Raw genomic sequence first — 26,289 nt, 5'->3', positions numbered from 1 at the left:
TCTGGTTGTGGCGGTGTGCCAGGTGTGTGACTGTGGGTGATTCCTGTTACAGGGGGTTCTGTGTGTGTTTGCATGGGTGGCTCTGGTTGTGGAGGGTCCGTTCGTGTCCCCTTGTCCGTTTGTGTCTTGCTGTCCATGTGGTTGTGGAGGGTCCATTCATGTCCCCCTGACCGTTAGTGTGCCCCTTTCCGTGTGTGTCCCCCCATATCCGTTAGTGTCTCCCTGTCCATGTATGTCCCCCTGTCTGTCCGTGTCCCCGTGTCCATTTGTATCCCTCTGTCCGTGTATGTCCCCCTGTCCGTGTGTGTGTCCTCTCTTCGTCTGTGTCTCCCTGTCCGTCTGTGTCCCCTGTGTCTATCCCCCTGTTAGTGTGTGTCCCCCGGTCCATGTGTGTCCCTGTGTCCGTTCGTGACCCGGTGTCCGTCTGTATCCCCCTGTCCGTCCGCGTACCCCTGTCTATGTGTGTCCTCCTGTCCATTCGTGTCCCCCTGTCCATTCTCATCCCCGTGTCCGTGTGTGTCCCCCTGTGTCTGTCCCCCTGTCCATGTGTGTCCCCTGTTCTTGTGTGTCCCCCGTTAGTGTGTGTCCCCCTGTCCATTCTCATCCCCATGTCCGTGTGTGTCCCCCTGTTAGTGTGTGTCCCCCTGTCCATTCTCATCCCCGTGTCCGTGTGTGTCCCCCTGTGTCTCTCCCCCTGTCCGTCCGTGTCCCCCTGTCCTCGCACAGGTTCCACCTCTGCAGTACCCGTTCCTGCCTGCCAGGGGGCGCTGCCGGAGGGCGCTGCGCTGCGGCGCGGGGCGTGGCCCTGGCAGGGCGTGTCCGGGGCGTGGCTGATGACGCAGCTCCCAAGCCCCGCCCCGGTCAGCTGAGCGCGCCGCACCGCCCCCCCCGCGGCCCCCCGACCCCCCCCCATCACCACCATCCTCCTCCTCCTCCTCCTCCTCCCTTCGCCCTCCGCATCCCCGCGCCGCCACCCGCAGCCTCGCCCGGCCGTGCGCGCCCCTGGGTGCCCCCCGAGCCCCCCCGGCACCGAGCCATGGCCCCCATCGGACTCAAGGCTGTGGTGGGAGAGAGTAAGATCCGCGCCCCCCACGCGGGGTTGGGGCTGGGGGGCAGCGCGGGGAAGCGGCGGGGGCGGGGGGGCTGCCCCGGCCGGGGTGGGGTGCGGTGGGGTGGGGGGGATGCTGCGGATGCGCAATACGGACCCTCGGGGATGGGGGGGGGACATACGGGACACCCCCGTGGGGACACGCGGGCGTCGTGGGCTGGGGGGGCCGGGGGTGCTGTCACCTTCCGGGCTGTGTTTGTGGAATTTTTGCGGGTGTTTGGGGTTTTTCTGCAGTGCTGGGGGAGGGGGGGGGATTGGTGACGGGGCGGCGGTGGAGAAGCGGGGGGGGGGGGGACGGACAAGGAAGCCGGACACGTTCGGACCCCCCTCGGGTTTATCCCCCCTCGGATTTATCCCCCCATGGTCCCCAATCCCCCAAAGGGCCTAGGGGGGACACAGAGGGGTGCAGACCCCCCCAAACCCTCCCCCAGCGCAGCGCCAGGCCGGGCCCTCCCGCTTTGTCTGCAGCAAATCCCGCTCAAACGCTGGGCTGTGTTGCATTATTATTAATATTATTTTTATTATTCCTATCATTATTATTATTATTTTCGCGGGTGTGCCTTTGCTGTCGCACCCTGGGGGTGCCCCTGTGTGTGTCCCCCCTCCCCGGGCATCCCTTGCCCGGGGGTCCCGCTCCGTTCCCGGCCGGAATCTCGCCGGGAGCCGCGGGGGGGGCCCGGCCCCATCGGCCCCGGCTCCGCTTCCTCCTTCCCGGCTGTGCAAGGCGATATTTCCCCGGGGGGAAACGAAGGGGGGCAGCTTGTTCTCCAAAAACACCCGAGGCTGGAGCAGCAAGGAGGGGCGCTCCTTTGCCCGGGGCGAAATTAAAGCGAAAAAACTCCGCATTATAGAGAAAAAAAAAAAAAAAAAAAAAAAGAGAAAATGAAAGAGCAGGAACCGGTGGGAACTTCCCCCCGCAGCCATGAGCCTTCCTCCTCCTCCTCCTCCCCGCCTCTCGCAGGGTTTATTTCCGTGGCACCGTGGCCGGCCGCGGCCAGATCCGGGTGTTTTTTTGGGGTTTTTCGCTGTTTTTGGGGGTGTTTTTGGCGTTTCTGCCGGCCGTGCCCGTGGCCGTTCCCCCGCCCTCCCGCGGGCGCTGCGGATGGCGCGGCCGGGCCGGCGTGGTGTGATCGGCTGGGTGGCGATGGCCGGGGGGGACACGAGGGGGATCCCCGGCGGTGTGTGGCCCTGCCACCCCCCCGGTGTCACCTGCCGGTGTCACCTGCCCGCGGGGATGGGGCTGCGAGCCCAAAATGGACGGGAGAGGCTGGGCAGTGTCCCGGTGGGGCTGTGCTGCAGGAGCAGCCGTGGGGAGGGGGCTTTGCTGGGCTGTATCAGGAGGGGACAGGGCTGTCCCCAGCCCGGGGGAATGGCAGAGGGGGGGTCAGACCCCTGGCAGGGCCCGAGAGGGGACAGAGACCAGCGCCACTGCGTGTCCCCTATTACCATTCATTATCTGCGCTGGGCGACAGCACAGCCACACAGACACACACACAGAGAGAGGTTCCAGGCAGCATCAGGGAAATCTGACTTAATCCTCCCCTTCAGGGTTTAGTGACAAACCGCTCCGTTCTCTCCCTGCAAACATCATTCCCGGCTGGCAATGGTGGTGGGGAGCCGGGCAGCCGGGCTGGGGACGCGTGGGTGGCTGCGAGGGGGGAGCCGCGCTTGTGCATCAGAAATGCTGCAGAGCAGCGAGGGTGGCACCGGGGGGGCACCCCGGGGTCCCCACGGCGATCTGGGTGCTCCTCAGCCCCCCTGGGGGAGCTGTGGGCTCGGTGCATCAGCCTGCCTTGGGGGCTGGATGCTGAGATGCTCCCCCAGAGTTGAGCAGGGTCCCCAGAGCTCTGTCCATGGGCACTGCACGAGGGTTCCTGGGCTGCGCCAGCCTGGCACTCCCCGGAGGATTTCCTGCAGGAGATGTTTGCTCTTGAGGAGCAAACAGTCTCTTTGCTCCTCAAGCCTGGGGCTGACCCTGAGGCAGGACATGTCCTGTGGGCTGCTTTTCCAGCAGGAAGGGATGGATGGATGGATGGATGGATGGATGGATGGAGGGAGGGAGGGATAGGGAGGATGCTGCCGCGTTGCCATGGCTCGCTCCGCCAGCCCCCCCTCCCGAGCTGCATTCTGCCCTGGCTTCCCTCCAGACCCGGATTATTCCTCTGACCAGCTGGTGCCATAACAGGACAGGGCTTGGAGGCCTCTGATGAGGTTGGAGGTGGCGCCCAGGGGGAGAGGTGGCCCAGGGCTGCAGGAGGAGAAGGGCAGAAGCAGATTGTGACCCCCAGAGCTGTGGGGTGTGTGCTGGGGGTGTCCCTGCACCTGCCCGAGGTGTCCAGCCATGGTGACTGCGTCCTCCTGCACTGGCTGTTGTCTGCACAGCCCTGGAGCTGAGTGTGCTTGTCCCCAGAGGTGGTGCCTGAGGAGCAGCTCCTCCTGCTGTGTCGCTGTCCCCTCCCAGGGAGAGCTGGCCCCTCTGCCCTGCAGCTGGTTGGGAAAAACTCACCTGAGAGTGGCAGCTCTGAGGACACCCATTCTCAAATCTGCATCTGACCCTCAACTGCTCAGACTTCCCCAAATCTTCACTGACCCTCCCATTGCAGGGACATTATGCCCAAATCTTCACTGACCCCCAACTGTACAAACATCATCCCCAAATTTTCACTTGACCCTCCCTTTGCAGTGACATCATCCCCAAATGTTCACCTGACCTTCCCATTGCAGGGACATCATCCCCAAATGTTCACTGATCCCCCCAACTGCTCAGACACCCCCAAATATTCACCTGCCCCTCAACTGCAGGGACATCATCCCCAAATCTTCACTGACCCCCAACTGCAGGGACATCATCCCCAGATGTTTGCTGATCCCCCAACTGCTCAGACATCCCCAAATCTTCACCTGACCTTCCCATTGCAGGGACATCATCCCCATATCTTCACCTGACCCCAGACTGCATGGACATCTTCCCCAAATCTTCAGTGACCCCCAACTACTCAGACATTGTCCTCAGATGTTCACCTGACCCTCCCATTGCAGGGACATCATCCCCAAATCTTCATCTGACCCCGAACTGCTCAGACACCCCCAAATATTCACCTGCCCCTCAACTGCAGGGACATCATCCCCAGATCTTCATCTCTCTCACTGATGCACATCTCTCCAAATCTCCTGTGCCCCTTGCATCTTCTCAGGGCCAGTTCCCCTGCCCAGCCCAGTGGTGGCTGTCCTGCAGCAGCCTGCAGTGAGGAGGAGGAGGATGGTTTTACTTCACTGAAGTGTCAGCAGCCAGAAGAGACGGGCCCTGCTGCAGGGGTGACACCTGTGCAGCACCTGCCACCGCTCTGGGCTGGCACAGGACACCAGGACACGCAGCTGGATGTGATTCCATGGTGGATCCAAACCCCTGCAGCCCTTCAGCCTCCCCAAAGGCTCCTTTGGCTGTCGTGGGCAGGAGGAGCCCTGGGATAAGGAAGCACTTTGCAGAGGCAGCAGGAAAACACCTTTCCCCCAGGGCACCAGGTGATCCTCCCACGGGGCAGCCTCACCTGCCCAGCCTCCCCCAGAGCTGCCCTGTGTCTCCTGCCAGGGCCGTGCCCACGGGCACATCCAGCCTGGACACTGCCCAGTGTCACTGCGTGTCCCCAGCTGGGCCTCTCCAGGGTCCAGCCCTGCCTGGGGGTGACTCAGGGATCAGGCTTGGGTTGTGCTGCACCTGCAAGGGCAGGGCTGGGGCTGCTGCCAGCCTGGGCCACAGCCTGGTGCCTGACCCAGCCTGGCTGTTTGGGGCACCTTGCAGCCCCTGCTGGGCACAGGGAGCCATGGAGGGTCAGATGCTGCTCGTGGAGGATGTTCTGAGCCTGTCTCAGTGCCCACAGGGCAAGGGTGGTATGCTGCCCGTGCCAGGCCTGGCAAGGGCTGTGCCAGGCAGAGAGGAAGAGGAGGCAGCAAAGGGCACAGGGATCATTGGAGGGTGCCCATGGAATCCTCTTGCCTGCACAGGGCACAGCTGTGGCCTCAGAGGGTGGGTGGGTGGGTGAGGAGCAGGGGGTCTCTGCACCCTGTCCTCATCATGGGTGGGAGCAGAGCCTGAGTCCAGTGGTTCCCTGAGCACCCCATCCTCCCAATTCCTGCATTCCAGAGTGCCAGCCTGGTGTGTGGGTACAGGAATGGGCACAGTGGGGCTGCAGCTCTGTCACCAGGCTCTGTCTCACCTCTGGTGTTGGCTCGAAGTTGGAAAAGCTTGAAAAAAATCCTTGTAAAATTCAGCATTCACCATGTCAGGCATTGCAGAACAATTTCAGTCTCCAGAGCACAGTGTGCGCCAGGAGCTGAGAAACTCCTGCCCATATGTGCCCATGGAAGGTGACCAAGAGTGACAAACCTGAGTTTGGCAGGACTGCACCCGCCCACCATGTGCAGGAAGGTTAAAAAAGCCACCAATGGAGAGGATTTCGACTCTTTCCTTTTAGAAAGGAAAAAAGAAGTGAGGTCTGTGTCTGATTGCTCTGCACCTCTTGGAGAAAGCGGCCCAGGAGAGATTCCTGCCTCCTTCCCACAGAATCAACACTTTGCAGAGGAGAATCATCACCATCACAAGGCTCTTGGTCTCACGCTGAGGAGCAGATGCTGCTCCCTCCAACTCACAGTGCGGGGAGGGAGCTTGGCTCTGGAGAGTGCAAAAATAGAGCAGGGCTGAAGGTGCTGCAATCTGTGGGCTCCCTCATCGCCCAGGATGGGAGAGAACATTGGGGATGTGCTCACACCTGTGCTGGAGGGGCTTTTGTGGAGCCCATCAGATGGGTCAGGGAGCAGCAAGGACCACTCAGCCACATGCCAGCTGCCCTCCAGCCTGTCCTGCTGTCCCTGAGGGACAGGAGACCAGCCCAGCCTGGATTCCAACCACAATTTGTTGGTGTTTTCCTCCGTTTTGGCTCAAGGCAGAGAGAAGAAGGAGCTCAGAAAGTCGTGGCCACACAGAGGAATGTGGAGTCACCTCCCCTCAGGGACACTGTGACACCTCTGGGCACTGAAGCACCACAGCCAGTGACAACATCTGCTGGGGATGGAAACATCTGGAGCAAGAGGACACGTGCTGGTGAAGGGTGGTGCCTTCAGCAGGGACCTGAAGGGCTCTGGGTCATTGATTGTACCCAGACTGGGAAACTCTGCTCAGCTCTCAGATCCTTGTGCAGGCCCAAGGAAATTGTCTGGAGTTGCCACAGAACATCCTGAGCTGTAAAGGACCCACAAGGATCAGCACAGTTCATCTCTGGCCCTACAGGACACCCCAACCATCGCCCTGTGCTTGGTCCTGCAGTGGAAACCTCGTGGATTTTCCTCTGTTTCTGCAGGGCACTCAGAGGGCTCATGGGTGGGATCATGCAATTCATTTCCCTTTTTCACTTCTGGCTGTGTTACTCAACTTTTACAGAGTTCAAGAGCTCCAGGTCTCCATCCTCCTCCTCCTCCCTGGGCTGTGCAGCTCTCCCAGGGCTTTGCCCAGCAGGGTTGAATGTGGGCACACTTGATGAGAGCAGTGCAGACAAGAAAAGGAGGAGTTAAACACATGGTTGGGACTAATCCCTGCGTTCCTGGGTGAGAACTGTGTCCTCCAGGAAGGCTGAGGGCTTCCAGGCATAATCCAGTGGGGAAAATGGGTGTTCAGGACCTGGGCTGCTGAAGGGGAGGTGTTTGAGGCTTGTTTGGGTTTTGGGCAGAGCAATGGCCAGACTCAGGTCATCCCTGGGTGGTTCTTAGCCATGCTGCACCCAGGACATCAGCTGGGCTTTGTCTCCTCTCAGTGATTCCATGTGCTGGTGGCCGTGTGGGGCCGTTCCTGCCACCCTGAGCTCCCTGTGCCTGTTTTATTTGGGGAGGCACCTGCAGGGCCCAGCTGGGGCTGTTGGAGCTGGGGACGTGCTCCACTCCGTGCTTGGATCAGTGCAGCGTTCACACTGGCTTGAGCAATGAGTTAATGAAGCTGCACAAATGCAGTTGCCAGGCCAACCCAAAGCCAAACGTGTCCGTCTGGAGATGCAGCCTGACAGCTTTTTGGGAGAAGTGGCACTCCAGCAAACCTCACCCTGATCCCATGGAGTCATGGGTTTCCATGATCCAGCTCTCCAGAGCTGCCCGGGGATTTGGGATCCCTCTTGGGTTCCTGTGGTTGAAGTGATTTTCAAGGTAATAGAAAGTTGATTTGTTTTAGTTTTGTGACTGAATAAGAAGTTGAGATTTGTTGGTTTTGCTTTTTAAGGTTGTTTATTTTTGCTTATCTATTATATTCTTTCTCTGACCTGCTGAGATCCAGCAGGTCGGGTTGTGGCACAGTCCCTGCCCTTGGGGTGGTGTTAGCTTTTTATATTAAGAACTACCTGTGCTTTATTTACAATAATTTTCCAATACCTATCACCTACGTTAGACAGCTTGTCTTTACTCTAAACCAATCAAAAAGTGTCACCATCTTAGCAGAAGATGGAGGACAAGAAGAGGGAGAAGAAGGACAGGACACACCTAAATTCTTCCATCTTGCTTCTTGAACTTCCATTCTAAAACTCTAAAATTTTGCTTTTTCACCCTGTGATAAATTAACTATCATTCCGCTCAAACCCTTGTGGCTAGTAACTCCTCACACAAAGTTGGTAATTGTTTTCATGGGCATACCAAAATAAGTCCATCTCTTGGGGCGTCATAAAAAGGTCCATCTCTTGGGGAACCCCAAAATGGATCTATCTTTTGGGGAATCACAAAATGGATCCATCTCTTGGGGCATCATGAAATGGTTTCATTTCTTGGGGCATCATCAAAAGGGTTCGTGCCTTGGGGAACCCCAAAATGGGTCCATCTTTTGGGGCATCATAAAAAGGATCCAATTCTTGGGGAACCCTAAATAATTCCATTTCTTGGAGCATCATAAAATGGGTCTGTCTCTTTGGGCATCCCAAAATGAGTCCATCTCTTGGGGAACCCCAGAATGGATCCATCTTCTGGAGAACCCCAGATGGGTCCATCTCTTGGGGACGCAGCTTTGTTGGCGTGGCAGGGTTGCTCCCTCCCTGCCCAGCTCCAGTGGGACACGTGGGGCTAGCTCAGTTTCCATGTCCAGGGCAGGGCTGGGGCAAGGCCAGGGTATAATAACATGGGATAAGCCTCTTGGAGGGATGGATGGGCTCAAGTCCTACTAGGCCAGCGTGTCACCTGCTGGGGAATGCTGCAGGGGGCACAGCCATGCTGTGTGTCACCCTGAGAATGACCCTGGGTGTCCATGACCCCTGCCTGGTGGCACTTTAGGGCCATACTGCTCCAGGGGTTCTCCATTCACAGCAGAAGTGTCCTGACCCCTGTGCTTTACTGGGATGGAGGTTGTGGAGTGGGATGGAGCTGATGGCATGGGATGATGGAGCTGATGGGATGATGGAGCTGATCTTTGGTGCTGGAGGAGGATCCAGAGCTGTCTGTATTTGCTGATCTTGGGAGAAATTATCATTAAAATTCTTTCAGCCTGAAGGAAGCAGATGTGACGTGGTAGGTCCAGACAAGCCAAGTGTGTGAGGCACTGGATGAGATGCTCATGTGGATTTTTTTCCCTCCTGAAACCTGGTTTTATCTCCAAGATGAAAAACTTGGCTGTGAGCATCACCAAATGATGTTAGATCCTAAAACCCTTTCTGGCCAGATGTTTGAGGACATGGACAGCAACATCTGAACTGCTGATGTGGAGTGAGAGAGCAGCACTTCTGGGAGGGGACTGGGCATGGCTTGAGGACCTTGGGGCCTCAGGATCTCCCAATTCCCCTGGGAGTGCAGAGCACTCTTGCCTGAGCTGGAGTTCAGTGGCTGCTGCAGGGACACCAGGAGGGGAAGTTCATGGTCACATCTCCCTAAATGTGACACCAGCCTCCAGCTTTTGCTGGACTTTGTGCCCTTTGGCAGGACCCTGGAGCTCTTTGGAGGATGCTCTGTGGATCTGCCTCTTTCCTGACCCTGTCTGGACTCAGAAGAGCCAAAATTTGGAGTCAGATCTGACCCATGGTCAGGGCAGGAGAGGACATCAGTGTAGGGAATGAGTGTGCCCAGGGACCAGGGATTTAGGGTCTGACACCCTAAACCTACCAAGCTCAGAGAAATTGCCCTTTGAGATGCCCAGCTCCTGCTCTGAGGCCCATCCTGGGTCCAGGGTGGGGCTGGGGATGTGACAGCACTTTGTGCAGCCAGGCAGATGCTCCCCCCTCAGACATCCTGCATCCATCCAGCCGAGCCCTGTCAGGAGGGACAGGGTGTTCCCACAGGAGGGACAGGGTGTTCCACAGAGCCACAATGTCCCTGCAGCCAGGACGTGCTGGGGGAGCTGAGGCAGCACTTTGGGAGCCTTTTTTGGGATCTCCTGTCCTTGGGCTCTCTTCCCTCATGGGAACACCATCCCCTGGGCCACAGGATGCTCCTCCCAGCCTCCTTCTGTCCTTCCTTCCCTGTCCTTCCTTCCTTCCCCAGCTGGATTTGCATTGCAGGGAGGGACAGGAATTCTCCCTGGCTGCTGCTTTCTGCTGAGCCCTTCCATGGTGCTCCAGCAGGGCCCCTGGGCTGTACTGGGATGGAGCTGTGGAGTGGGATGGGATCATGGAGATGGAGCCTGTGGGATGGGATGGGATGATGGAGCCTTTGGGGTGGGGTGATGGAGCTGATGGGATGAGGATAGGGCCTGTAAGATGGGGTGATGATGGAGCTGATGGGGTGAGGATGGAGCCTGTGGGATTGGATGGGATGATGGAGCTGATGGAATGGGATTATGATGGAGCTGTTGGGATGAGGATGGATCTGATGGGAGGGAATGAGGATGGAGCCTGTGGGATGAGGATGGAGCCTGTGGGATGGGATGATGATGGAGCTGATGGGATGGCATGAGGATGAAGCCAATGGGATGGAATGATGTTGGAGCTGATGGGATGGGATGAGGGTGGAGTTCATTGGGTGGGATAAGGATGGAGCCTGTGGGGTGGAATGAAGATGAAGCCTTTGGGATGAGATGAAATGATGATGGAGCCTGTGGGATGGGATGAGGATGGAGCTGATGGGATGGGATGATGATGGAGCTGATGGAATGATGATTGAGCCTGTGGGATGAGGATGATGATGGAGCTGATGGAGCCTGTGGGATGGGATGAGGATGGAGCTGATGGGATGATGGTGGAGCGGATGGGATGGGATGAAGATGGAGCTGATGAGATGAGGATGGAGCTGATGGAATGGGATGAGGATGAAGCAAATGGGATGGGTGATGATGAAGCCAATGGGATGAGGATGAAGCTGCTGGGATGGGATGAAGATGGAGCCTCAGTGCTGCCCTGTTGTTGCTGGATCCTCGCTCTGGGGCAGGAGCCAAGTGAGCAATGGCAGGAGGGGCAGGGATGAGCTGGCACAGCTCCTTGCCAGCTGTGCCCTGCTGTCACAGGGAGCAGCACTGGGCTGCACGGGCAGCCCTCAGTGCCAGCTCCTGCCCACACAGGACCATCCCTGCTGCAGCTGGTGAGTGCAGGTGGGCAGCACCCAGGGGCACAGGCAGCAGCTTTGCCTGCCCAGTTCAGGTACCCAGGTGCCCTCCATCCCCTCTCCCAGCCCAGAGCTGCCCTGCACCTCCTTTCCTCATGAGGAGGCCAAAGGATGTGACCAAGGGCAAGGCCAGTGTCCCCTGGGGCTCCCTGCAGGCAGATTTATTTATTTATGTATTAAGGGCACCTTTGGGCAGGAAAGGTGCTGGATGTGCAGTGGTAGGAATGGCTGTTTGTTCCAGGTTTTGCAGCAGGACAGACAGCCAGCCAGCCAGCAGCACTCAGAGGCTCCTGTGTTACCCCTGTTGGCACCAGTGCCAGCTCTGGACCCTGCTGGGCTTTACCCAGGGAAGCAGCACCCTTGGGCTGACCCACAGGGGAGGCTCCCAGGGCTGAGGCTGGCAGGCTGACACCCTCACACCTCTGGTTTCTAGCTCAGAGATGTTCCTTAACTGGCTTTTTATTGGGCATTTCCATCCCTGTCCCTGGCACCAGGGGCTCAGAGCAGACCCTGCAGGGATGAAATCCTGAAATCCAGGGGAAATGCTGTGTGAGGAGTTGGCACTGACTCCTCTCCTCAGGTTTAGCTCTGTGAGGGACAGAGGTTCACACACCAGGGTCAGAGGGGACCTGCAGGGTTTGGGGGGCACCTCTGTCCCCCAAAACTGATGTTTGGGCAGCATTGGCAGCAGGGCAAGGCTTGAACCCCCCTTCCTGCCACCCAACCCCAAAGGTTGTCCCACTGCCACCTGCTCATGTCCCTGAACTGTCCCAGGGGGCTGAGCAGGAGCAGGGGAATTTGGGGTGGGTGCTCCTGGGGTGCTGCTGTCCTGCCTGGTTGCATAAGCCCAGCAGCCACGGGAGGTGAAATGGGATTGTGAGGGATTACAAGGAACAGGCTCAGGCCGCTTGATTCTTGTTTCTAAAAGGAGCTCTTAAGCTGCTGTTGTTTTCCCAGCACTTTGGATTAGGGCTGAACCTCGTGGGGCTCCCAAGAGGGACCCCGCAGCCAGCCTGGGGTCTGTCTGTGAGTGCCAAGCATGAGAGAAAAGGCAGAGTGTGACTGGCACAGTGTGACCCTGCACAGGGGTGGGGGTTTGGTGCTCCCAGTGCAGCCCCTGTGCTGCCAGCAGGCCCTGGGGTGCTGTAGGAGGGACACTGGGGTCTGTCTGTGAGTGCCAAGCACGAGAGAAAACAGGGCTGGGGGTTGACCACCCCTCCCTGGGCACCCCAAAACCACCCCCATCCCCTCCTCCATCCCCATTTAAGGCACAGTGTGAGTGGCACAGGGTGACCCTGCACAGGGGTGGGGGTTTGGTGCCCCAGTGCAGCCCCTGGGGTCTCACCATTGCCCACATCCCCTTTCTTGCAGAGATTATGCACGATGTGATCCGGAAGGTGAAGAAGAAGGGGGAATGGAAGGTGAGCACTGAACCCAGGGAGGGCCAGGAGGGGAGGAAGCGGGGTAGGGGCAGGGTGGGGAGAGTCCTGCTGTGCCCCCAGCTCACGGGGTGCTCACAGGGTGTTCATGGGGTGCTCACAGGGTGCTCAGGGTGCTCTCCTGTCCCCAGGTGCTGGTGGTGGACCAGCTGAGCATGCGCATGCTCTCGTCCTGCTGCAAGATGACCGACATCATGACAGAGGGCATCACCAGTGAGTTCCCCCTCCTGCCTCCACATTCCCTGTGGGAAGGGCCAAATCTCTCTGTGCACACCAGGACACCCACAAAGGCATCTCCAGGCTGGCACAGGGAGGTTGGCACAGCCCCCACCCAGCCCTATATCACTTGGGATGGAGCCACTCTGCCTCCCATGGATGGCTCCTGGTGCCAGGCTGGAGTTGCACAGATGCCTCCTTGCCTGCTGGGGCTGGAGCAGCCAGAACACCTTGTATCCTGGCAGCCCTTCAGTTTGAGGGGGGGACCAGGTGTTGGTTTTTATCAGCCTGATAATGAAATAGCTCCCTGCAACACCTGGGAAGGAGAAGGAAATGCCAGCCTGGATCTGGGAGGTGCTGGGGATGGTGGGGTTTTGTCTGGGACAGCAGAGCTCAGGGGAAGGGTGGTGTGAGGGTAAACCAAGGGAACAGGAGCATGGACAGATCCCCTGGGATGTGACCAGGTGCCCACAGCCACAGCTCCAGCAGGGCTGGGATGGATGGGCAGGGGTGGGTGGCTGGGGGTGTTTTGGCTGTGGAGGGGCTGCCATGGGGAATCCAAAGGCTGTGGGATATCCAGGCACCATGGGGTGTCCAGCAGCCCTGCATGGCTGAGTGCCCTGCCCACAGCCCCCCTGCCCTGATCCCTGATCCCTGTTCTCCCCCAAGTTGTGGAAGACATCAACAAGCGCCGGGAGCCGCTGCCCAGCCTGGAGGCCGTGTACCTCATCACCCCCTCCGAGAAGGTGAGTGCCTGAGGGCACAGGGACAGGGTGAGGGTGAGGGTGAGGTCTGGCACGGGCAGCTGTGCCCATGGGGAGCATCCTGGCTCCAGTGGTCTTGGGTTGCTGTTGATAATTGCAGCCCCGAGATGTGCAGGATGTCTCTGCCTCACCCCACATGGCTGAAGAACGAGTCTGGACTCTTCACTTTTTAGTCTTGAGGTTGTTTATTAATTCTTATCTATAAAATTTTCTTTTTGCCCAGCCGAGGTCTGCTCAGCAGGGCAGCCACAGGCACTCTGTGTTGTCCTTTTATACTACAAACTACATATAACATATTTACACTTAATTCCCAATACCTATCATCTGTGTTAGACAGTGTACTTCTACTCTGAACCAATCCCAAAGTGCCAACAGCACTGCAGAAAATGGAGAACACGAAGAAGAAGAAAGGCTGGACGTGCCCAGATTCCTCCATCTTGTCCCCATAACCCCCATACCAAAAATCCTAAAATCTACATTTTCACCCTGTGATCATTTTATTATTACACCATTCAAACCTGTGTGACTTTCATGTCCTCATACAAAGCTGGTAACTTGCTCCAGGGGTCAAAATCAAATCCCCAGGTGTTCTGGGCTGCGTGCCAGGGTCTCTGAGCCCCCTGGCAGGGTGCTTGGCAGCTCTGGACACCCGGAGGGATGCACTGAGTTTTGACACAGTGGTGCCAGCAGGGTGATGGGATGGAGGTGCAGAGCCTGCCCTGAGCTGGAGGGAGGCTCACAGAGCCATCCTGCCCAGCCCAGCTGCTCCCTCTCTCTTCCAGTCCATCCACTCCCTCATCAATGACTTCAAGGATCCCCCCACCTCCAAGTACAGAGCTGCCCACGTCTTCTTCACTGACTGTGAGTACCCAGAGGGGTGGGGAGGGGTGAGGGCTGAGCATGGAGAGATGCTGAGCACCCTCCTCCTCCCCTCACAGCCTGTCCTGACGCCCTGTTCAACGAGCTGGTGAAATCCCGTGCTGCCAAGGTCATCAAAACCCTGACTGAGATCAACATTGCCTTCCTCCCCTCCGAGTCCCAGGTGAGCCTGGGCTGGGGGACAGCCGGGGGGGGCTCCAGGTCCCTGTGCAGCCCACAGGGTTTGTGTAACCCCCAGCTGGCTCCTTGCTCCCTCCCTGTCTCCTCAGATGCCTTCCCAGGCTGATCCCAGGGGGATTTAGTGGGTGCTGTGCCTTGGCCCCATGCCCGCAGCTGTGCTGGCCAGCTCTGCCACCAGCCAGGGGCACCAGGGAGCTGGCCCTGGGCTGTGATGGTGTTCACAGGGGTCTGAGAATGAGGGAAGAGATAAGGATCTGACTCCATGTTTCAGAAGGCCGATTTATTATTTTATTATATATATTACATTAAAACTATACTAAAAGAATAGAAGAAAGGATTTCATCAGAAGGCTAGCTAAGAATAGAAAAAAAAAGAACAATAACAAAGGCTTGTGGCTCGGACTCTCTGTCTGAGCCAGCTGACTGTGATTGGCCATTAATTAGAAACAACCACATGAGCCAATCACAGAGGCACCTGTTGCATTCCACAGCAGCAGATAATCATTGTTTGCATTTTGTTCCTGAGGCTTCTCAGCTTCTCAGGTGGAAAAAATCCTAAGGAAAGGATTTTCATGAAAAGATGTCTGTGACACTGGGCCATCTGCCCCTGCTGGGGACAAAGGGACCAGGGGCCAGACCTGCTGGGTGCCATTAACCCTTCAATGCTCAGCATTCTTTGGGAGTGAGCTCTTGGCATCTTCACATGGTTTTTACTGGGGCACAGCTGGGGAGCAGTGATTCTGCTTGGCCCCAGATCTCTGTTTCCCTGTCTGGGAGGGATCTTCTGTCTCCTCTGCTCAATTGGGAGGGACACATGGACAGGGATCCTCCCATGGAGCTGGAGCTGGGAATTCTGAGGGATGCCCTGAGCATCTCTGAGCTCCAGCTGCCTGGTCCCAGGCTCAGTTGTGTCTATCTGGCCATGAGTCTGGTTTCCAAACCCAGCTCTCCTGCAGACATCCCTCCCCTCTGACCTCCCTGCCTCTGCACCCCCAGGTTTATTCTCTGGATTCAGCTGACTCCTTCCAGAGCTTTTACAGCCCACACAAGGCCCAGATGAAGAACCCGATCCTGGAGCGCCTGGCAGAGCAGATTGCCACGCTCTGTGCCACCCTGAAGGAGTACCCAGCCGTGCGGTACCGCGGGTGAGGCCAGCTGGGCACCCAGGGGCAGGGATGGGGCCAGGATGGGCATCCAGGGGCCATGGATGGGATCAGTGTGGGCATCCAGGGGCATGGATGGGGCCAATGTGGGCATCCAGGGACATGGATCTGTGTGGGCATCTAGGGGCAGGGATGGGGCCAGGATGGGCATCCAGGGATATGGATGGGATCAGCATGGGCATCCAGGGGCATGGATGGGGCCAATGTGGGCATCCGGGGGCATGGATCAGTGTGGGCATCTAGGGGCAGGGATGGGCCCAGGGTGGGCGTCCAGGGCCATGAATGGGGCAGGTGTGGGCACCCAGGGCAGGGATGGGATCAGTGTGGGCACCCAGGGCAGGGATGGGATGAGTGTGGGCACCCAGGGGCATGGATGGGATGAGTGTGGGCACCCAGGGGCATGGATGGGATCAGTGTGGGCATGCAGGGCAGGGATGGGATCAGTGTGGGCACCCAGGGCAGGGATGGGATCAGTGTGGGCACCCAGGGCAGGGATGGGATGAGTGTGGGCACCCAGGGGCATGGATGGGATCAGTGTGGGCATGCAGGGCAGGGATGGGGCTGCTGTGCCCAGTGCTGGTCAGAGCATGGGGTGGCACAGACAGACAGACAGCCATGCTCAGTGTAAACAGGCTCAGACTTGATCTGGGGAGCTGGGGGGGTTGGGACTCTGAAATCTTAAGTGGCATCAAGGCCACTTGAGGTGGGAGTGCACAACAAAACCTGCTGGGGTCCCTGCTCTCCCATGAGCCAAGGATGTTGCACGGGGCACCCAACATCTCCTCCCCAAGCTGTGCCCTGTGGGGCTGACCTGTCCCCTGCCTCCCCAGGGATTACAAGGACAATGCCATGCTGGCACAGCTCATCCAGGACAAGCTGGATGCCTACAAGGCTGATGACCCCACCATGGGTGAGGTGAGCGCTGCTGGCAGCGGGGAGGGTGCTGGGGTGATGCTCCCCTCCTGCAGTCCCATCAATCCCTGCCCTGTGGGGGGACCCCAGAGCAGCTGTGGGGCTGAGGGAGCCCCCAGGGCGGTGCTGACAGCTCTGCTGTGCCCGCAGGGTCCGGACAAGGCTCGCTCCCAGCTGCTCATCCTGGACCGTGGCTTTGACCCCGCGTCGCCGGTGCTGCACGAGCTCACCTTCCAGGCCATGAGCTACGACCTGCTGCCCATCGAGAACGACGTCTACAAGTGAGTGCAGGGCACCCCCGCCCCTGTGACACCCCTGAGGGCAGTGCCAGAGCAGCAGCTGGGGGCTCAGCATCCCTGCATCCACTGGGTCCTGCATCCACTGGGTCCTGCATCCCTTGGGTCCTCCATCCATTGTGTTCTCCATCTATTGGGTTCTCCATCCATTGGATTCTCCATCTCCTGGGTTCTCCATCTGTTGCCATCCTCTATCCATTCGATTCTCCATCCGTTGAGTTCTCCATCCTTTGGGTTCCTCATCCACTGGATCCTGCATCCGTTGGATTCTCCATCCATTGAGTTCCTCGTCCCTTGGGTTCCTCATCCGTTGAGTTCTCCATCCACTGGGTTCCTCATCCACTGGGTCCTCCATTCATTGGATTCTCCATCCATTGCATTCTCCATCCACTAGGTCCTGCATCCATTGCATTCTGCATCCATTGGGTTCCTCACCTGTTGGGTCCTCCAGCCATCAGATTCTCCATCCACTGGGTCCTGCATCCATTGGGTTCCCCATCTATTGGGTTCCCCATCCATTGGGTCCTGCATCCACTGGGTCCTGCATCCATTGGATTTTCCCTCCAGTGGGTTCTGCATCCATTGCCATCCTCTGCAAGTCCTCCACTGGGGACACCAGTGCTGCACTCTGGCAGCCCTGGTGGGCAGGACAGGCCTAAAAGGCTTTCCCACCCTTCAGCCCTCAGCCCCTTCCCAACATTTAGGAGTTGAGGGAGGGTCCAAGAGGGGAAGAAGTCAATCCCAGTTGAAATCACTTTGCTGCCATGGCCAAGAAGAGCCCTCGTGTCCCCCCACTCCCCAGCAGTGAGGGGGCTGTGTGTGCCCTCAGCCCTGTCCCCTGTGTGACACCCCTGTCCTCACCCCAGGTACGAGACCAGTGGCATTGGTGAGGCCCGGATCAAGGAGGTTCTGCTGGACGAGGATGACGACCTGTGGGTCACCCTGCGCCACAAACACATCGCCGAGGTGTCCCAGTGAGTGGCCCTGGGGCTGGCTTGCTGCCTGGGGGGGACACTGGGCTGGCATTGTCACCCAGCCCTCTGTGAGGGACCCTCCCCACTCACATCTCTGCCCTCCTGCTCTCTGCAGGGAGGTGACCCGGTCCCTGAAGGAGTTTTCTTCTAGCAAGAGGATGAACACGGGTGACAAGGTGACCTGATGCAGCCACCCAGCTGGGGACAGGCTCAGCCACGGGCTGGCACGTGCTGGGGACGCTGTGCCAAGGAAAAAGGGTGGTCTGGTTCCTGGTGGGGGGAGATGGCTGTGGGGTGCCAGCCCTACAGCTGGGGCTGGGAAATGGGGTGCTGTAGGGTGCTCTGCATCAGGAATCAGTTTGCTGGGAAATGGGGTGCTGTGGGAGAGCTCTGCACCCAAGGATCAGTTTGCCCCTAGCACAGGATTCGTGCACCTCCCTTATCAGCTGCTCTGTCCCCATTCCCTGAGTTGGTGGCAGTGAGGGGACCCTGGTGGCAGTGAGGGCTGTAAAGGTGGCCAGGAGCTGAAAGGACCATCTGAGCCCCAGCCAGGCACATGAGACTCCCAGAAGATCCTCAGGGGGTTTCTCCCCACCACAGCCCAGTTTGCAGAGCTGCACACCCCTCCTGCCTCAGCTTCAGGGGAGGAGAGCTGGCAGTGACACATCGGGTGTCACCAAACCCCCACGGGGGGCTCACATGGGGACAGAAGTCCTTAGCAGGGTCACCCCCTCCCTGCTGGTGGCCCCCAGGTCCCTGAGGGTGAGTGACCATGTCCCCTTCCCTCACAGACCACCATGAGGGACCTGTCCCAGATGCTGAAGAAGATGCCACAGTACCAGAAGGAGCTCAGCAAGGTAAGTGGGGGGACAGTGTGTGTTCAGTGACTGAGGGAGCAGGAGTGGCAGCTGTCCCCTGGCCATGGGTGTGGCACAGGGACCCTGAGCTGCTGCCAGCCCTGCAGGGGTGACCACTCTTGTGTCCCCAGTACTCCACCCACCTGCACCTGGCTGAGGACTGCATGAAGCACTACCAGGGCACTGTGGACAAGCTGTGCCGAGTTGAGCAGGTACCAAACACCTCCCCACACTGCCGTGGAACCATGGAAGGTACAGCTCCACCCTCCCAGCATGGAGTGGTGCTGAGCACGTGTTCCTGCAGGACCTGGCCATGGGCACCGATGCTGAAGGTGAGAAGATCAAGGATCCCATGAGGGCCATTGTCCCCATCCTGCTGGATGGCAATGTCAGCACCTATGACAAGATCCGCATCATCCTGCTCTACATCTTCCTGAAGAACGGTGAGGATGTGTGGGCAGGCACAGCCAGGTCTGGCCAGGACAGTCCAGCTCTGCCTCCCTGACCAGGCTGAGTGTCCTGAGGTGGCAGCAGAGGAACTGTGTCCCCTCTGAGACACTCCTGAGGAGAACACCCCCTGTTGCATTGCCAGGAATCACCGAGGAGAACCTGAACAAGCTGATCCAGCACGCTCAGATCCCGGCAGAGGACAGCGAGATCATCACCAACATGGCCCACCTCGGGGTGCCCATCATCACAGACGTGAGTGTGCTCCTCCCCTGGCCCTGCCCCTGTGCTCTGTCCCCCTGGGGTGGCCTGGGGCTGTCCCTGGTGCTGCTGGGGCTCAGGTTGTCCCTGTGCTCCGTGCCCAGTCCACGCTGCGCCGCCGGAGCAAGCCGGAACGCAAGGAGCGCATCAGCGAGCAGACCTACCAGCTGTCCCGGTGGACCCCGGTGATCAAGGACATCATGGAGGTGAGCCAGCAGCCAGGACAGGCCTGGGGGCAGGGCAGGGGGTCACAGAGCCACCCAGGAAGGGACCAGCACAGAGCTGGGTGCTCCCAGCCCAGATCCTGAACGTGTGTCCTCCAGGCTGCTCCTGCCTGGGGGTGCAGCACAGTTGGGATATTTTGGGAGGTAGGGTGCTCAGAATCGCAGTTGGAAGGGATACCAAGGTACATCAAATCCAGCTCCTGTCCCTGCACAGACCCCCAACAATCCCACCCTATGGTCTCAGTTCTGGCAGGGAGGAACAGGAACACAGCCTGGGGTTAAATCACTGCCTGTGGGGGACAGGATCTGCACTTGCTGAACAGGGATGGGAAACTCAGCTGGTGCTGCATGGACTGAGGGAATCAGAGAATCACAGAATATCCTGAGCTGGGAGGGACTGAAGGGATCCCCCAGCCCAGCCCCTGTCCCTGCCCAGCCCCTCCAGCAGCCCCACCCTGGGCACCCCTGGCAGCGCTGCCCAAAGGCTCCTGGAGCTCTGGCAGCCTCGGGGCCGTGCCCATTCCCTGGGCAGCCTGGGCAGTGCCAGCACCCTCTGGGGGCAGAGCCTTGCCCTGAGCTCCAGCCTGAGCTGCCCTGGCCCAGCCCCAGCCGTGCCCTGGCTGCTGTCCCTGTCCCAGAGCGCAGAGATCAGTGCCTGCCCCTTCCCTTTCCCTCCTGAGGAAGTTTCACACTGCACTGAGGTCTCCCCTCAGTCTCCATGGCCCAAACCAGGCTTGCCAGCATCCTTGGATTACAAATGCAATAACAACGTGGGTGGCTGTGTGTGTGCCACCGTGGCCACCGAGGTTGGGTGACCTTGTCAAAGCCTTGCCCATGTCCTGGCAGAGCCAGGGGACAGGCATGGCTCTGTACAGATGTGTCCTCAGGAGCTGTGCACTGGGATAGCCCTGGGCAGTTCAGTGCTGCCTCTGCACTTAGACCAGCAGAGCCACAGCTCCCTTGGGTCCCAAAAGCACAGAGCTCATGTTTTCCTTTGTCACACCACCCCGCCACAGGGTGGCTTCACCCCCACGACACCCCTCAGCCTCACCCCGAGGACAGATAGGCGTGCCCAGGGCAGCAGCACCTCAGCAAGGTGTCCCAGGTGGCACTGACCCTGGGTGGCACTGACCCTGGGTGACACTGACCCTGGGTGGCACTGAGGGTGCCTCGTGCTGGAGGGGTATCCTATGGCTGGAGCCTCCAGTTCAGCACCTGCTCCTGAGCTTCTCAAGAAGGGAAGCCTGGGCACAGCCCTGCAGAGGGGCTGTAGTGCCTTTGGCTGTGCCTGGCTCCTCGCTGACCCCAGGCCTGTGTCTGTCTGTCCCCAGGATGCCATTGATGACAAGCTGGACACCAAGCACTACCCGTACATCTCCACCCGCTCCTCCGCCTCCTTCAGCACCACTGCCGTCAGGTGGGTGCCCCTCTGCCCTCTCTGTGCCCACCTGGTCACTGTCTGTGCCCACCTGGTCACTGTCACCGTCCATCCCACACAGCCCCAGGGGTTGCAGCCAGCAGAAGCTTTGGGAGCTGCTCAGAGGGCATCCTGCCTCAGTTTCCCCTCAGGCCTTTCATGTCTCCATTCCTTTGAGGCACTCCGGGTCTGTTTCCCCTCAGGCAGTCTGTGCCTCTGTGTCCCTTTAGGAATCCCTTGTCTCAGTTTCCTTCAGGCACCCTGTGCCTCAGTTTCCCTTCAGGCACTCTGTATCTCCATTTTTCTTTAGTCATCCCGTGCTCCAGTTTCCCTACAGATATCCCGTGTCTCTGTTTCCCTTTGGGAATCCTGTGCCTTCACTTCCCTTCAGGCATCCCATTCCTCAGTTTCCCTTGGGGTATCCCATTCCTCAGTTTCCCTTGGAGTATCCATTCCTCAGTGTCCCTTGAGGCATCCCATTCCTCAGTTTCCTTTTAGGAATCCCATGCCTCAGTTTCCCTTTGCCTCACCTTCCCTTCATGCAGCCCATGCCTCTATTTCCCCCATGGTATCCTGTGCCTCAGTTTCCCTCCAGATATCCTGTGCTTCCGTTCCTTTGTAGGAATCCCATGCCTCAGCTTCCCTGTAGGAATCCCATTCCTCATTTTCCCTTCAGACATAACATACTTCAGTTTCCCTGCAGACATCCCATGCTTCTGTTCCCCTGTAGGAATCCCATTCCTTGTTTTCCCTTGGGACACCTGGTGCCTCAGTTTCCCTCCAGGCATCCCATGCCTCAGTTTTCCTGTAGGAATCCCATTCCTCATTTTCCCTTCAGACACAACATGCTTCAGTTTCCCTTTAGGAATCCCATGCCTCAGTTTCCCTCCAGACATCCCGTGCCTCAGTTTCCCTTTAGGAATCCCACGCCTCAGTTTCCCTTTAGGAATCACATTCCTCATTTTCCCTTGGACACAACATGCCTCAGTTTCCCTCCCTGTAACAGCAAGCAGCACTCGTGGCTGGATCACTGGACTCGCCCTGCTGTGACAGCAATGTGTGTATGATTTAACTGAGATGCGGTGCCCGTCCTTCACCCTCCTCTTCCTCTCCTCAGTGCCCGCTATGGCCACTGGCACAAGAACAAGGCCCCCGGCGAGTACCGGAGCGGGCCCCGCCTCATCATCTTCATCCTGGGTGGGGTGAGCATGAACGAGATGCGCTGCGCCTACGAGGTGACACAAGCCAGCGGCAAGTGGGAGGTGCTAATAGGTGAGTGCTGGCCCGGGCTGGCCCCTCCTGCTGGCTGCTCATCCCACTCCATCCCCAGTCCCCAGCTCCAGAGCCTGCGGGAGCTGCAGCTCTGCCGAAGGGTTTTCTCCGGACATCTCTGGTCACCCCCTGTGTGTGCCCTCCTTCCCCATCGGGGTTGTGTCACTCAAACATCCTCATTTTTGCTTCCATTTTTTCACGACTCCTGGCTGGTGTTGTCTGAGCAGGGCTGGGTGAGAGGGGAGGTTTGGCAGCTTGGATTGCTCCTCGGTTTTGGGGGCATTACAGGAGGAAAAGTGCAAAATGAAGAGGGGTGCAAACAGGACCAAGGTTTTCCAGGGTCATGCAACAGGGTCAGCTCCCATTTCTGCTCCCAGGGGAGCTGTGGGTCAGGCACACAGGACACAGTGGATGCTCTACCAGCAAGGAGCTCTTAGGTCTCTAAAACTCCTCAGGGAAGCACAGCTTGGATCCACACCCTATAGGGCACAGGCAGGTGTCCTTTACCATCTGATCTGCTGCCTGGTGGAGCCTGTCCCCAGCATCTCTCCTGCTCCTCGGGAGCAGCATCGCAGCCTCCATCCCCTCCTGCTGCCCCGGCTGTGTCCCTGTCACCGGACACCCATGCCAGCTCCATCCTGCCTGTCACCATCTCATGCCGCCTCTCTCCAGGGTCCACCCCCTGCATGCGCCTCCGAGCTCCGGGCTCCGCCTGCCTCCTTCCTCCTCTTCCTCCCCCCGGAGGCAGCTGGTGGTGGTGGTGGGGGAGCCTCGGCGCAGCCGTCAGCCCCGCTCTGTTCTCCTGCAGGTTCTACTCACATTCTCACTCCCACCAAATTTCTCATGGACCTGAGGCACCCCGACTTCAGGGACTCCACTAGGGTATCATTTGAGGATCAGGCTCCAGCAATGGAGTGAGCCAAAGAAACCAAGTAAAGGCAGCTTACTAATGAAAAAGAAACTCTTCCTCCCCGAAGGGTTTTCTTTGATTCTTCCATTCCTCTTTTTTTTCATTTTTGGTGTGGGGTCTGTTGGGTTCTCTGATCAGAAAATGCTTGCGGTTCCTCCGACCAGGTGGAAGAGCATCCATCACCCCTCAGCCATGTCCCCTGGCCAGCTCCTTCATGCCATGAGCTCCCCCGCACCAGGGCGGGAGGGGTCAGGGTCCTGCCTGCCCCACGGAGGAGGGGACAGAGCTCCCAGATTCTGCTCTGGGAGCGGCTGGAGTGGGGCTGGGGGAGAGGGGCAGCAGTGCAGACCCCAGCACTCACCCTGGGCTGGGCACTGCTGGGACCCCCCAGCTCTGGGGTGCCCTGGGGCTGGAGTCCTGCTCAGCTCAGGTTTGCTGTTGGATAGGCAGGAGCCTCGTGGCGTTGCAGACCCCCAAACCCTGCTCTGGGGTTCAGCTCCTGCTGGTTTCACCAGTGAGTGCCACCCCAGCATGCCCTGTGTGCTGCTCCCTGCGGTGCCAGAGTGGGCAGCACGGTGGGACCTCCACTGGCACCGTGCTGGGGGACCCCCAAACAAGGGGGGTTTTCCTTGTTTTCCTTGTCCCATCCCACCCTCCCGGCCACCTCTGTGTCCCCAGGATGCTCCGTGCAGCTTGGGGGGCCTGGGGAAGGTCTCTCCATGCCGGCTGTTCCCTGCACTCCACCCCTGCACCCAGCAGTGCCTCCTGCAGTGACCCCAGTGCCACAGCCCCCCTGCACCGGCTCCTCCTGGCCCCTGCCTCATCCCGCCAGCTCCATCCCTCACCTCCATCCCTCCTCCTGGTCCTTTTCCCGTTCTCCATGCCCCCAGAGCCCACACCCCCTCCCCATAGACTGCATTTCCTCGCAAGCATTTCCAGCGGCGCGGGGCCGGCGCCGCCAGGTAAGGGGGACCCGGGACAGCGGGGACGGGCTGGGCTCCCAAACCATCACTGATCCCCTTGCACCCCTTCTCCTCTGCTCCTACAGGGTCCACGCACATCCTCACCCCACAGAAACTGCTGGACACGCTGAAGAAACTCAATAAAACAGAGGAAGAGAGCAGCAGTTAAAAGGAAACGCTGTCACCACTCGATGCCGACCCACGTCCCCGCCGGGCGCCCGGCCCCGGGTGCCACCCTGCACCCTGTGGGCCCCAGCTTCTCTCTTGTTCTTGTGTTGATCCCCTCCTCTCCCCTCCCAGCGCCTCCCCCATCTCATTTTATCCACAGGGAGGGGATAACAGCCAAAAAAAAAAATAATATATATATATATATATATTAAGAAAACGGATGCATTGTGTTTAAGAGAAAAAGGAAAAAAAAAAAATCTATATATTTGTAGCTGCAGCTGTGGGAAGCGCCCAGGAGCTCATTGCTGAGTAACCATCTGCCCATTGCTAGTGAATATGGTGGGGAAAATGACAGAAAAACACTTTTTTTTGGGGGAATGCTCTTCATTGGGGTCTTGTGTGGATGGGAGGACAGATGGACGGACACCCCACTCCGCTCCAACCGCTGCTCAGGTGGGCACCAGGCTGGCACCACCATCTGTCCCATGGCTTTTGGGGCGGTGGGTGCTCCTGCCAGATGTGCACAGCAACATCTGGGTGGGACTTTGGGAGGGAGGTGGTGTGGGAGTGCAGCCAGGACTCTTCACAGCGTGGTAATTCCCATGTGAAAAGGGACCAAACTGGTCAAAACTTGGAGCTGGGGCCCGTCTGCTTGCACAGCCCTGCTGCAGCCCTGCCTCCCTCTCTGGGAATTCCTTCAAAAATATATATATATATAAAATAAAAAGCTATTTTATATATATATATATATCTGAGCTATCTCTCCATGGATACCTCTCTCCATCCATCCCTTCCCATGGGAGCTCGGGGCCCGTGCCCAGCTCCGCTCGTGTTGTCCCGTGGTGAAGCGTTTCTGAGCGTGCCGTCACCCTGAGACCCCCAAAACCCCTCTGGGCCCTCCCTAAAACTCCTCTGGGTCCTCCCCAAAATCCCTCTGGGGCCCCCCAAACTCCCAAGGCCCCCCCCAAACCCTCTGGACTCTGTGTATATTAATGACTGTGTCTTGTGACGTTCTTACGAGCTTGGTGTATAGTGATTTCCCCAAACCTCTGATTTTAGTTGGGTTTTTATTTGACGCCCCTGGATTGCCCCCCTGTTCCCTTGCCTTTAGATGCACTGCAATATTTTGGGGTCTATGGTTTTGTTCTCTTCCCCCTGAAGGCTGTGAGCCCCCTTTTCCTACCCTAAAATTGCTCTTTCTTGCCTCGTTGGTGGTTAGCCCCCCCCCTTTTCCCTTCCTTTCCCGTCTGCTCCTTGCCCATAAAGTTAAATATATATTTTTAGGGCAAAGGCTGTATCATTGCACTGATATTTGTTGGTTCCCCTTTGGTCTCCCAGCCCGTTTCTGTTCCTCTTTGGTTTAGCAATGCAAATGCTTCAGGATCTTGTATGTTGGACATTATTATTATTATTATTATTTTTTCTGTTACAGTTATTTATATAAAAAATAATTTATCAAAAAGGAAAACTTTAAAAAAAAATAATCTAGTCTGTCTTGGAACTTGTTTACCTTGAAATTACTGGAATCTAAATGTTTGAAAGTGTTGAAGCACAAACATGTATCATCTCTGTATATCTGTTCTTCTGTACTAAAGCACTCGAGTGACTAAATAAAAGCGATCTCCATCCCTAGTGCAACTGGGGCTGTGCTCTGCTGCTCCCTCAGGGCCAGAAAAACAGGGAAAAGGCATGGGAAAATATTCCTTCTAACCCCAAGGGAGGGCTCCTGGTGTGGTGATACCAAACCTCCCTCTAGGAGTGGCTTTGGGAAGGAAAATAAGCACACGAGTCATCCAACTGCATTTATTTCCTTCAAAAATAGGTGATTTCTTCGTACAAAATACCATCCCAGTGGCTCTGCTGGGCGTTAAAAAAATAGGGGATAAGGGGAAAAAAAAGAACATTTGGTCCTGGCTACTGCATTTGGAATAATTAACCACACTTTCCACATCTTCCTATCACGCCCTGCCTGGGCTGGGGGAGTCACAGCTTCCAGCAGAGGCAACCAGAGACAATAAAACCTCTTTTAAATCCCCCAAACCTCTTTAAAATCCCTCAAACCTCTTTTTAAGTCCCCCAACCTCTTTAAAACCCCCCAAGCCTCTTTAAAATCCCCCAAACCCACCCCTCTTGGCCCAGAAAAGGAGGAAGGTACAGCCCTATTTTCAACCTCTCTGGGCTCATGTCAGGATCAGGCTCAGAGGGAGCTTGGAAGGCTCCAGACCCGAGTCCTTCACTGATCCCTCCCTCCAAATGTGGGAATTTGTACAACAAATAAAAGAAAAATAAATA

At 57.7% G+C, this 26,289-nt stretch overlaps 1 protein-coding gene across 2 annotated transcripts; it reads left to right on the top strand.

Moving 5' to 3' along the window:
* The first annotated feature begins 917 nt into the window (after positions 1-917).
* STXBP1 (syntaxin binding protein 1) lies at positions 918-25,635 on the top strand. Of its 2 annotated transcripts, XM_054284024.1 has the most exons (20): positions 918-1,073; positions 12,029-12,078; positions 12,228-12,309; positions 12,982-13,058; positions 13,859-13,937; positions 14,015-14,118; positions 15,131-15,279; positions 16,128-16,212; positions 16,360-16,490; positions 17,372-17,479; positions 17,595-17,655; positions 18,271-18,336; positions 18,468-18,548; positions 18,641-18,779; positions 18,929-19,038; positions 19,149-19,250; positions 20,600-20,685; positions 21,803-21,957; positions 22,766-22,889; positions 23,916-24,004. In XM_054284024.1, exons 1-19 carry the CDS (start codon positions 1,037-1,039, stop codon positions 22,873-22,875), a joined length of 1,812 nt encoding a protein of 603 aa, XP_054139999.1. In that variant the 5' UTR covers positions 918-1,036; the 3' UTR covers positions 22,876-22,889; positions 23,916-24,004. The 2 variants fall into 2 exon arrangements, with proteins under 2 accessions (XP_054139999.1, XP_054140000.1); XM_054284025.1 differs by lacking the exon at positions 22,766-22,889 and having other exon boundaries at positions 920-1,073; positions 23,916-25,635.
* Positions 25,636-26,289: the final 654 nt, after the last annotated feature.

This window comes from Melozone crissalis, unplaced genomic scaffold (genome assembly GCF_028551555.1).
Source record: "Melozone crissalis strain CALT ecotype California unplaced genomic scaffold, PUWL_Pcris_2 ptg000041l_1, whole genome shotgun sequence".
NCBI lineage: Eukaryota > Metazoa > Chordata > Aves > Passeriformes > Passerellidae > Melozone > Melozone crissalis.
The sequence above is the reverse complement of the archived record's forward strand: the minus strand, read 5'-3'. Positions and strand labels throughout refer to the sequence as shown.